We start from the raw sequence: 11,787 nt of genomic DNA on the forward strand, positions 1-11,787 counted from the left end.
CAGCCCCCTGATTCTGCCATCGACAAGAGTTCTGATTACCCCTGCTGACCCTAGCGCCGTCGTCTGGCACAGGCGTGGGAAGGATGGCGTGATTGGCTGATTTCCCATGCATATTTGTTTAGTGAGTGACAGCTGCATGGGCTTGTTTACGCTGATGGTGTCGGTTTCTCCACCCCTATCTCTCCCATCACAGTCACCATAACTAAGGTTATCAGCTTTATGACCCAGAACTGCCCCCAAATTTAGTAGCTGAACTACCTGTGTAACGCATCGCTACTGCTGTGGAATCCATTCATTAAAGTGTCTGATTATTACATTGATGCTTTTCTGGCATTTCTTACCCTTAACGCAGTCTACGCCACACACGTGATCAGCTGTGGGAAGCCAAAAGCCAATATTTAGTAATGCCCATCATTGCCGTCCTCCCAGTCTGTAATCGAGTGAGTATGAGTATGCTAGCTTATTTATTTGTGGGCTTTCCCCCACTTCATCAGTCCCTCATGGTAATGCATTGAGCATGATTTCCCTGGGCTGTCCCTGGAGCTGGGAGCATGCACTGCTGTATTCACTGCCACGATGGCAAGATGAGAACAGAGAACACAGGTACGCCACTACAGCACTCAAAGCACAGTCACGGATGAGAGTGTGCTGCACATGGTACTCAAACATTTCCATTCAGTTAAGCAAAATTACCAGCACATTTCTAAAGATCTGTGTGTTCTGAGATCAGACTCGGTCCTGTGAAAATAGAACTCATCCAGTGGAAGCTAATAATCTGTGAAGAGAGAGAGAGAGAGAGACAAGGAGGGACAGGGACAGAGAGAGGGAGAGAGGGAGAGAGTGAGAGAGAGAGAACGTGCAAGTTCAGCAGCACACGCTGCTACCAGCACGATGCTCCTTCCTGCATTCCTGCCTTTGAGTCAATGCTGTGCCCCTGTATGGAGCAGATGACCCAAATGTATCTGCTCCCATCTCACTCAGGCAGTGCAGGGAGGAGAGTTTTTCTGGTACAAGAGAGGTGTGGTGTTGACACCAGGCTCCGTTCAGAAGGAGGGATTATGCTGGCACTGGCACCCATGGCTGGAGCTACAAGTGCAGCCTGTGATCTGCTATTAAAGGGCGTGCTAACTGCCAAGCTTTCCTGCCCAGCTAATTTTCACTACTGACGGGCACGTTTGCCTTTTTTGACCAAACTATTCCTTCAGCCAGCCTCTGCAAACCCTCAGTACATAGTACGTTTACCCAACACAATTAGAAACACAAGATCAAATGCATAAAACTGGACTTTTCAAGCTGGAGTTGACTTGTTTTCCATGTTTGAGAATCGGGGCATGCTTTACTAAATCCGTCACAGTATAATGACGATTGTGCGAGAGACACTGCAGACATCATCAGAGCACCGAACAAGTCTGCAGACATTGTGGCCAGATAGGTGTGAGGCTCCAACCCCACCCCCAGACCTGGAGCCAGAACTCCTACAACCCCTCCCCCCAAGGCATGGAGCAAGAACTTCTACCCCCCCAGGTCTGGCATGGCTCTCCAGCTCAGTTGCTGTATCCTGCATGTATTCCCCCATCACTGGAGGCAGATCTCTATAGTAACCACATGGAGTCAAACAGAAAACGGCCTCATGGAGAAATCCTGCAGTGGAGCCCTGGACACATCTCACACAGGACACATCTCACATGGAACACGTCTTCTATGGGACACGTGTCACACGGGACACGTCTCCCACAGCGCAGCTCTAGAGAGTGCAGCACCCTGCTTAGACCAGGGGGATGTAGCAGCTCTATTAAACAACAGAAATAAATCGCACTATTATCGCTTTATCTGGGAGAGACTGGCAGTTAGAAGGATGGAGAGAGACACGGCGGGAGCATGAAATTATATGATATGAAAAACTGAGCTTGATAATGATTTATTGAAGACAGATGTGCTATTGATATACAGCTACATAAAGGGAGAGGGAGAATGATGGATTATTTATGAAGTCATCTTCATCGTGTTTACTCCAATGTGCTAAAAATGTTTATCAGACATCTGCTTATTTACTTAGAATTTGTTTATTTTTGATATATTTATCTGTTTGTTTTTGTTTGTTTGTGCTTAGGTCCAGATTGGCAGACTTCCACCTGAACTGTCAGATGACACCCCACACAATAACGAGCTGTCCTAATGACAACTACCACGGCTGTTTGGTGGCCTACGTGGGACTCGTCGGTGAGTGACGGAGCTGCTCCTCTCCCTCTGCCTGCTTTTAGCTGCTGTATTCAAAAGCCTCATTATAGCAGATCAAATACCGTGAAACTGGTGCCAAATGTTTGCAGCTTCCTAGTTACCGTGTCGAGTGACTGATAGACATAACAATGGTGGTGTTGATAACACATGGCTGCAGAAATCGATATTTCACAAACCTGAGAGGAGAAGAGTTGTGCAGCTCTTCTCCTCAAATACCTGAGTGGTCCGGATTATAGCCAAGGGCAGGGGGTCTCCTGTATGCCCAGGGTGAAAGGTCAGGGAAGGCTTGGTCAGTTTTGCAGGTGATTTTAAATCATCATCATATGCAAAGGATGGATTTAAATGATTAGAAAGCTGAAACTGGAATTAAATTTATACATTTGGGCAGAATTAGAATAGTTAACTGAATGGATAAAATTATATCTAAGAGCTACAGGGTAAAAACAAATAACATCAATCATGAGGATAAAAAAATAAATGAAGAGAAAACATCATTACCTAGATGACATAAGAAGCAAAACTTAAGAAAAATTAACATATAATAAAATCAAAGGGTCTAGATAAGTCAAAGGTGTGTTCATTCTTTGGGCCTCTGGAGTTCTGTACATGAGTAGCTCTGTAGTCAGACACTGTTTGAGTGTCACTGTCTGAGTGTGTGCATGAGCAGCTCTGTAGTCAGACACTGTCTGAGTGTGTATCCCAACTCTGACAGGATCGGACGTGACCCCAAACTATCTGGATGCCAACCACTCCAACATCACCATCTCACCTTGGTGCAGTTGTCGTGGCAGCAGTAACCAGGAGACGGAGTGCGAGGCTTTCCTCCGTGATTTCAGAGAGAACACATGTCTGAGTGAGTGGCTGTCGTGCCTTCAGCCCAGGATACAGGATACAGCTCACTGAACAAACAGCCAAATAACAGTAACAGCAAACGGGAGAGCTTGAAAGTTCCACTGGGCTAATCTTTCACAGATCTTTGGTTTTCAGATTCTGGTGTGTGTGTGTGTGTGTGTGTGTGTGTGTGTCTGTTTGTGTAGAAAATGCCATACAGGCATTTGGTTATGGGGCAAATGCAGGGCTCCTCCCCATCACAGAGTCTCAGTCTGGCGTGACCTCTGAGCGACCCCACCTCCAGCCTGCCATCATCACCAAACCAGCTATCAGCTCCAATGACATCCAGCCAGTGGACAGCGCGTGCGTGTTCTCCACGTGTGCTAATCTGAAGGTAACGCTCTCACCACGCTCGCTAATCTGGGTTTTGTTTCTTGAAAAAGAATGTGTCAAAGAAATACGCACAGCTGTGGATCTGAGAGACCTGCTTACACACAATTTATGACAACCAGTTTGATGCACTGAAGTAACTGGTTTATTTGCGTTTGACAGCTTCATTATCAAATATCATCCACGTGCGTGAAGGAGGTGACATCAATCACTGTTTTACACCTTCTCATTCTTCCATCTCACATTTTCAATCAGATAAACACTCCTCTCACGGGTGTCTACTACACTACAAATTGCGCCACTCCAAGTGGAGTTTAAAACCATGTAAATACACAGCAGCGGAGAAATGTGGACATGGGACCGAGGCTGTTCAGAGCACCATGGTAACCCTTCAGGCTTGAGTCATGTCATGGCTGAAGTAGGCGATCAGACATAAAAAACATCCTTTAAAAAGCTGCTTAATTCCAGTAAGCCATCCGAAGCTTTCTGCTCCTTTGCACCACTCATCAAGGGGTTGGATCCAAACGCACTGACTAAGTGCTTTCCTTCGTTTTGATTGGCACCAGACTGCATTAAAGTGAGTCTTCCCCCTTCCTTCAGCCCTACCTGCATGAAAAGCAGTTTATCTGCTAATCCATGTTTTTCAGGAGCTTCTGCACAGGTGATCAGCACTATGGGGTTCTGAGGATATCTGTCCTGAGCGTCTATTAGCGTCTGGGCATGAAAGCTACAAATTGTGGGGGGGGACTGCCAGTGATGAGATTAGCAAGGCGTTGCACATGACATGAATGGTTTATTTGTCTGGCAATAGCAGTTACAGGAACTCTAAGCCTCTGTGCCTGAGTGTGCTTATCGGAGGAGTCACTCCAGGTCTTTTGATTGCTCTGGGTACCTCCAAGCCCAAGGTCTTGCTTCTGCTCTCACCTTGATAAAGGCAATTGGCTGAGTGTCACATGTGGAGTGATCGGGCACATAACCACCAGAGTGCTTAGATGTGATCTCACTCTTCCTAAAGTGCGTTAGCATTTCACGGGAGAAAACATCACATGCACCATGTAGATGGCGTTTATGCACTGGACGTATTATGGTGTTAAAAGGTGAAGAGAGGAGAGCTAATGTGCAGCACCACCAGAGTGGGACACTTCAGCAGAATAACGATGACTCATACATAATATTTCAGATTTCGTCCTATTTATGAGCTGGCCATGCTTCCCCCGAAGGATGTGTGTTCCAACCTGAAAGTGGGTTCTGATGCACAATCACGACTCTGCTTTTAAATGTTATCAAAACAGCATCGCATTTCCGTCTTTCCAGATGGCAACATTTCACTCCTCAGAAGGAAATGGGTAGAGTGTTATAATAGCTGCAGTTTAGATGAGTAATGAATCCACAAACAAGCCCATATTTATAAAGGTGAAGAGGGTGGACATTTCATAATCATCAGGATGTGTTGATGGTATTTGATAGGACTGGGTTTGTTACATAACCGGGATGGGTTGTTGGGTTTGTTACATAACCGGGATGGGTCGTTGGCATTTGATAGGACTGGGTTTGTTACATAACCGGGATGGGTTGTTGGGTTTGTTACATAACCGGGATGGGTTGTTGGGTTTGTTACATAAGCAGGATGGGTTGTTGGGTTTGTTACATAACCAGGATGGTTTGTTGGGTTTCTTACATAACCAGGATGGGTTGTTGGGTTTGTTACATAACTGGGATGGGTTATTGGGTTTGTTACATAACCGGGATGGGTTGTTGGGTTTGTTACATAACCGGAATGGGTTGTTGGGTTTGTTACATAATCGGGATGGGTTGTTGGGTTTGTTACATAGCCAGGATGGGTTGTTGGGTTTGTTACATAACCGGGATGGGTTGTTGGTATTTGATAGGACTGGGTTTGTTAACTTGTACACTGCCAGGATGGTATTTCACAAAGAGCTCTTTTGACTTTACAAGTAGAAAGTAGAGAATTGTCTGAGATGTTGTTTCCAGGAGACCTCCTGAAGTATAATGAACCAATATTATGCAGAATTGTTCAAGAACCTGTTATTTCTCATGTCTGCTAACTAAAATAAAATCTATATGAACACCTTAAGATCAAGTCTCATGGAAATCCATTCCATAAACTGATGATGTATGTATAGGAACAGGAAGCTTGAGTCTCATATATCTAACTTTTGTCATAATGAAGTGAGGTTAATAAGGAGGACCTCTCCATAGTTGAGTGGGAGAACCAGTGCACCCAGAGCTAATATTTCATTTCATGACTCTTTGGTCTGGTCTTCTTTGCAAGAACACACTACATGACAATTTCAAATTCACAGAGTAATTGAAAAGTAATGACAGATTTAATAGTCTCCCTGTGGAACATTTTGATATTTCCACCCGCTATCTAATCAGCTAGCCACATTTGTACTGTCAGATAGCTGACTGAATCAGTGCTTCTCTTTGGTGTTAAATCACACAGCTTAATACAGCACTCATTACTGACCCTACCCAAGTCTAAACCAAAATACGAATCATTTTGGGAGTCTCGCTTTTCTGAAATCCCCTCTTTGTCCACTGAAGTGTGGGTCTCCTGGGCTTGGGTCATCGTGAACACCTCATCAATAAATCTTTCTAATCTGATTATGTGGGGGAGTTATGTTAGCCTTTCACACAACCTCTACACTTTACAGGTTCTAACAGAGAACACACTGAGGTCTTTTCAGCAATTGTTCCCATGTTTTCATTTATTTTGTCTTAATTCTCTGCCCAACAAGCTGATTTGCTCTTCTGAATGTGTGTGTGCCTTACCTATTTGATTTTTTTTTAGAAACATCATACAGAAAAGCACAAAGGTCTGTACAAGAAGCAATTCCACCAAGAGCAAGAAACACAGCATCCTCCATAAACAACTTCCAGACTAGACAGAAAATTACCCAGCCAATCATTCAAAGGCGTGTGCCAAATAAAGAACTGGACTTCCACAGAGAATCAAATAGTTTTCAGAGTTCAGGTTCAGAAAATTAAAATCCTTCTCATGTTTTTGTTCTAACTCCTTACATTCACTAATTAACTCAAGTCAGCAGGTAGAAATAATAAACTAATTAAACTTTCTGACGATCATTGCAGGACTTACTTTTGGGACCTTTTAAACTTTTACACTTAATTACACATTTTTATTACAAGTACAAATTTTAAAAAAGGTTAATACAAAAAAGCAAATGCGTTTCTAGCCTAAGAGGAGTGCGAACAAGCCCCATTACACACGTTAGCATTCACCAGACTTCCTGTCTAGTTCCAATCTACAACAAACACACATGGTATAGCGCATTGCTCTAGAGTCACGTGTGATATGGGTCATTTCTCCATGGTCACACAAAGTAACTTGTTTTCTGGTCACTCATGGTAAAGTTCATTGTTCTGGAGTAATGTGACAAAGTTTATTGTTCTTGGGTGTCACATGAAATAGCTTCTACAGTCAAATGCGGTATAGTTCTTTGTTCTACAGTCATATGTGATATAGCTCATTGTTCTGGGGTCTTTAATCAAGCCTGCACCCTGCTCATGGTCTGATCTCTCCATTTTCCCAGGACAGCGAGCAGAAGTGTTCCCCCTCCAGCAGTTTTGAGTGCGCTGAGGAGGTAAGAGATGAACTTCCAGTCCCTCTCAGGTCCAGCCAGACACTGCAGCTCCTGTCACCTACAGACCTTTGATGAGCTGAGGTGAGGTGGGAGCTGGGACACTGTAGATGGAGGATCCAGGGCTCTGAGGCTTCCTCAGAACAGTCTGCTCATGTGATCGACTCCCATCACATGACCCATATATAACTCCATTCAGATCCAGTAACAATATGGCTTGTAATGAGGTTTGCTGGTTCAAGATTTTATTTACGGTGTTTTCCCCTTACAGAACATCCTGGACCCAAACCTGGAAGGTGCCGTTGACCCGATGGGCTCCCATCAATCAAACAACAACAGAGCCAGACAGTCAAATGCACCTCCCCCTTGTGTCTCCGTGGCGACCCTCATCCTGTCTGTCATGTTAGTCAGTCAGGTCCTGTAAACACACCTGGATTCCATAATGCCAAAAACAGTCTAAGGCACAACCACTTCCCCACACCCCCACCCCACCCAAAAAAAATTGAGAAAGTCATTTTGATCTTTCTGTGTATGTGTGTGTGTGTGTGTGTGTATGTGTGTGTGTGTGTGTGTGTATCACACCCCATCTTTAACAATTTTTGACTGCGAAGAAGGAAGTATACCCATGACCATTAGTGTAGTACCACAACCTTGTGTGAGGGACATTTGGAAAGACTGTGTGACCCAACAAACTACAGAGGGAGAACTTGCCTTCCCCAGGATTAGAATGGACGGCGCATTCTTATTGTGATGTAACAGAACACACACAACCAATCGGGAAGCACGCACCTCGGTATGCCATGCTGGATGAGAGAGGACATTTTTGATTGGAGCAGGTGTTCATATACAGACCAGCTTCATGCTTGATTCTTTAACATGACCTCCTTCTGTATATTACCATCCAGACAGCAGAGCCATGGCTCTCTGACAAGGCAGTATAGGAACACTCGCAGGCCATCACTGATCACGTGAAACCTTTCATTTATGGTTACGGTGTATAAAAACAAATCTAGTTGTGTCCTCTTTTTTGCCACATCTTAAAAAGTAGAACTCCACTTAATCTGTGTCTGCAGCGCTTTGTGAACAAATGTCATGATCAGAGCCACTCCACTGCTATCTCTGGACTACCAGTTAGCAACTGTGGAAAAAGAATGAGCAGTGTTCGCCTTTGAGATGAGTAAGATTGTGTTTCTGTAATGTTTCGTCCATGCAAACAGAAGCAAACGCCCTAGCACTGGGGGGATGCTCAGATGAGCCATGTCAAATGTGTCACAACAGAGAAGTGTCAGTGCACGTAATGTTCCTCTTAGGCTGTTATTATGTCATTTTTTCTTTTTTCACCATCTTTCTCTCTCTCTCTCTCTCTCTCTCTCTTTCTCTTTTTCTTGGTTCCCCCAAGAGACTGGGATTACAGTCATTTGAGACAAAGCGCTCCAGGGACAAGACCAACAAAGCTCCATTTGCAGAAAGAGTACATCGTTAGTGTTTTATAGTGTGCGATCTATCGTGCGGCCTTACGTTCTGTTGTCTTTGTTTTGTTTCTCTGTCCTGTGTAATGGGGTTCAGGGTTCAATTTGAAGGGCAGGGTTCAGACCGTACCACTCATAAGGTAGGGTTCAGACTGTACCACTCACAGGGAGGCCAGGAGCAAAGCTGATACTCATGATCTCAGAGGTTCTGAATGAAGAGCTCCAATGACTCCAAAAAACAAACAAAAAAAACCCAAACAAAAATAAAAAAAACCCAAAACAAAACAAAAAACAACAAACCAACAACAACAAAAGTTTTTGGTTACTCTGTGCTGCTTTAAAAACAGAGTGAGGTGTGGCAGAGACTTAAGAATGTGTAAGAAATATTTGTCTAAAGTCTAAATAAAAACATCCCAGTAATGTTGTTGATAAATGAATCTTGATATGTTACATACAGGAGGAAGGACCGAACCCAAGCATGAGACACTGGTTTAAAAGAAGCATCTGGAAGCATAACTATTATCAAGCAAGTTTAATTAACTTTGTCATAATACCAGCCTGCTACCTTTCACTGGAGCTTTGTTTTACTATTTTTTGATAGGCAAGTCTGTGTGCAATGAATTATTACATCATATGTCTCCACAGAAGTTACAATGGAAATATAAAAAGCAAAAAGAATATTTAAAAAAATCTGCATTAAGATCTTTGCTACTATTTCAGGATTATGTTTACATGAAAAGGTCTTCAATGAAAAGGTTCAATGAAAAGGTGAAATGCTATCTGTTCTCCTGTAGCTCACCTGGTGGGGCAAGTTGCACATGTTACTAGCAAGATTGTGGGTCCTGTTTTGAGGACATGTAAATATCACACATGTAAGTCTGGATAAGAGCGTCTGGTAAATGCTGTAAATACGTCATGTGGGATACTTATTGGAGTATACCAAATAAATTAGCTTAAAAGATTAGCCTACTTTTAGTGAGGCCTGCCAGCAAGGAACTAGACTAAGAAGCTGAGTCTGAACTACAAAAGAGTGAGCTGTGTGCTCTGAAACGTTCCGATTCTCTCACTGTTCTTCTTCAAAGGAAAATAACATTATGATACTAAATACTGATAATTGTGATATTGTGCGATTCTCATAAGAAGAAAGAGCTCCTGCCGTCACAGCCTCATCTCACAGAAAACAACAAATTGTGAGACTAATTGTTTAGCCAGTAAGATGTGAGGGAATGAAGTCACAGCTTCACGCTGTTCCAGCGGAGCCCCAGCTGTTTGATCTCTGTGCTCTGCTCTCCTCCCCAAACCATCAGCATGTATTCATCGAACCCAAGTGCCTAACCCACATGCTCTAAACCTGCAATATACAAAGAAACTGTAGATCTAGAGCCAGATCTAGAGCCAGATCTAGAGCCAGATCTAGAGTCAGATCTAGAGCCAGATCTAGAGTCAGATCTAGAGTCAGATCTAGAGCCAGATCTAGAGCCAGATCTTCATTCCAGATCAGGCCATTCACATCTGTTGTACATCGGCCCAATGTCCAACCTCCTCAGGCAGTTTTGGTGTCTTCTACTTCAGCTACACAGCCAGAAGGTGCACTGAGACCTTTTTCAGTTAATGATTTTGTCCATGGATAAGGACAGGGTTAGCCCACATGGTGAGGGACAGCCACCGATGTTGCTGGTGCTAAGATGTTTTTTGAAGGGATACTGGCAGGTGATATTGTCTGCTCACACTCAACAAATTTATACTGATATAGTCTGATTTAAATTGTTGCAAAGTTCTCCCTTATGGAATAAAAGTTAACCTGACACTTTTCAGCAGTTATTGAATAAAGTTACCACAGGTTTAAATGACATAATTGGAATGTGGGGGTCTATAGTGATTTGTGGTGGGAGCACATTAATTATTCCTGAGACTTGTTTGGAAGCCTTCAGATGGCTCAGGTGGTCATTTAGTTACTTAAATGTTCACATTTAGTTACCTGAATGTGAGCTAAGGTCAGGTGGTTTACCTAGGTCATCAGGTGGGCCAAGGAAAAGTCACACAAGCCAAGCTCAGGCAAACCAGTGTGCAGACTATCCTAGACTTTCCCCAAGCCAAAAACTCTGTGAATTAATAAGGGTTTTAGGCACGTGTGGGTTTCATTGTTGTGTCGTCCCAAATATTCCAGCTGTGATAGAACTATTGGCTGCAAACGGCTTTGATTTAGAGGTAGGGACACTAACGTTCCAGCTGGCAGGGAGGCAGGCGTGGATAGAGTTGTGTACTATTCCGAGAAGCTTAATAAACATCAACGATATTATGCCACTATACAGAAGGAAGCCTTAGCTCTGGCCAAATGCATTTGGCTGTTCGTCACTTAGAGGTGTACATGTCCAGTGCTCAGGGGATGTGGTCATGTACACTGACCACAACACTCTCACTGGCAAAGTTTCAGGTAGGGTCTAGTGTTGCCTAGTGATACGGCATTGCTGACACACTGTCTGGGATGCCTGCAGTTAGTTTAAGTTGCTGGGGGAAGGGAGTACAGTAAAAGACATTGTTTTTAAGATTTCTCTATTTCTAGTTCTGAATTAAATGCTTGGATTATACAGCAATGCACTGTGTCCACTTGCATTTTAGTGGCTATCAGAAAGATTTAGGATTTCACACACTGATTGATATATATAGAGATGAAAGGTAACATGGAATAATGTGTCCCTATGGAGAATATAAACAATTGGTAGTCAATTATGTACTTATTATTATTATTATTAGCCATGGTAACACTGTTGTTTTTTTCCTTGGGTTATAGATAGACTGATTTTTCCAAGGGTGCCCAGATGACATCACTTACCTGTGGCTCATGACATGCCTCACCTGCGAGCCATTAAAGAGACATTTGGGCATGCTTGTAGTTACGCATTTGTTTCTCCTTTTGTTCTTGCGCAAGTGGCATTTCTCCAAATTATGGCATTTGTGTTTCCATTACCTTCCATCAACAAATTGGATAAACATAATGAATTCCCCAAGCCAGAAGTTTCGACATAAGAACTGGCCTGAGCTTGGTGACCTCTAGGAAAAGCCACCGGGACAGCAAAGTCAAAGCCTCTCGCTGGTTTCCCAGAATGGCTCACACACAGAAAGTACAACTGACCTTCAGTCCTGCCCTTGGTAGGGAGAGTTTTTATGTTATGAACATGCTATGTTGTTCCTCTAGAGAATATTAGTGCAGTAACACAGCACAATTCCACCAATTT

General features: G+C 43.4%; 1 protein-coding gene across 1 annotated transcript in view; it reads left to right on the forward strand.

Moving 5' to 3' along the window:
- The window catches only part of gfra2b (GDNF family receptor alpha 2b), a 31,823-nt gene extending 22,852 nt beyond the window's left edge, over window positions 1–8,971 (forward strand). The window contains exons 5-9 of the mRNA XM_027001736.2: window positions 2,111–2,220; window positions 2,951–3,091; window positions 3,276–3,463; window positions 7,035–7,085; window positions 7,354–8,971. Coding sequence (XP_026857537.2) covers window positions 2,111–2,220; window positions 2,951–3,091; window positions 3,276–3,463; window positions 7,035–7,085; window positions 7,354–7,506 — 643 coding nt within the window. The 3' untranslated portion in view covers window positions 7,507–8,971. The remainder of the gene's footprint in view (window positions 1–2,110; window positions 2,221–2,950; window positions 3,092–3,275; window positions 3,464–7,034; window positions 7,086–7,353) is intronic.
- The last annotated feature ends 2,816 nt before the right edge of the window (window positions 8,972–11,787 follow it).

The sequence above is a fragment of the Electrophorus electricus genome, chromosome 17 (genome assembly GCF_013358815.1).
Source record: "Electrophorus electricus isolate fEleEle1 chromosome 17, fEleEle1.pri, whole genome shotgun sequence".
NCBI lineage: Eukaryota > Metazoa > Chordata > Actinopteri > Gymnotiformes > Gymnotidae > Electrophorus > Electrophorus electricus.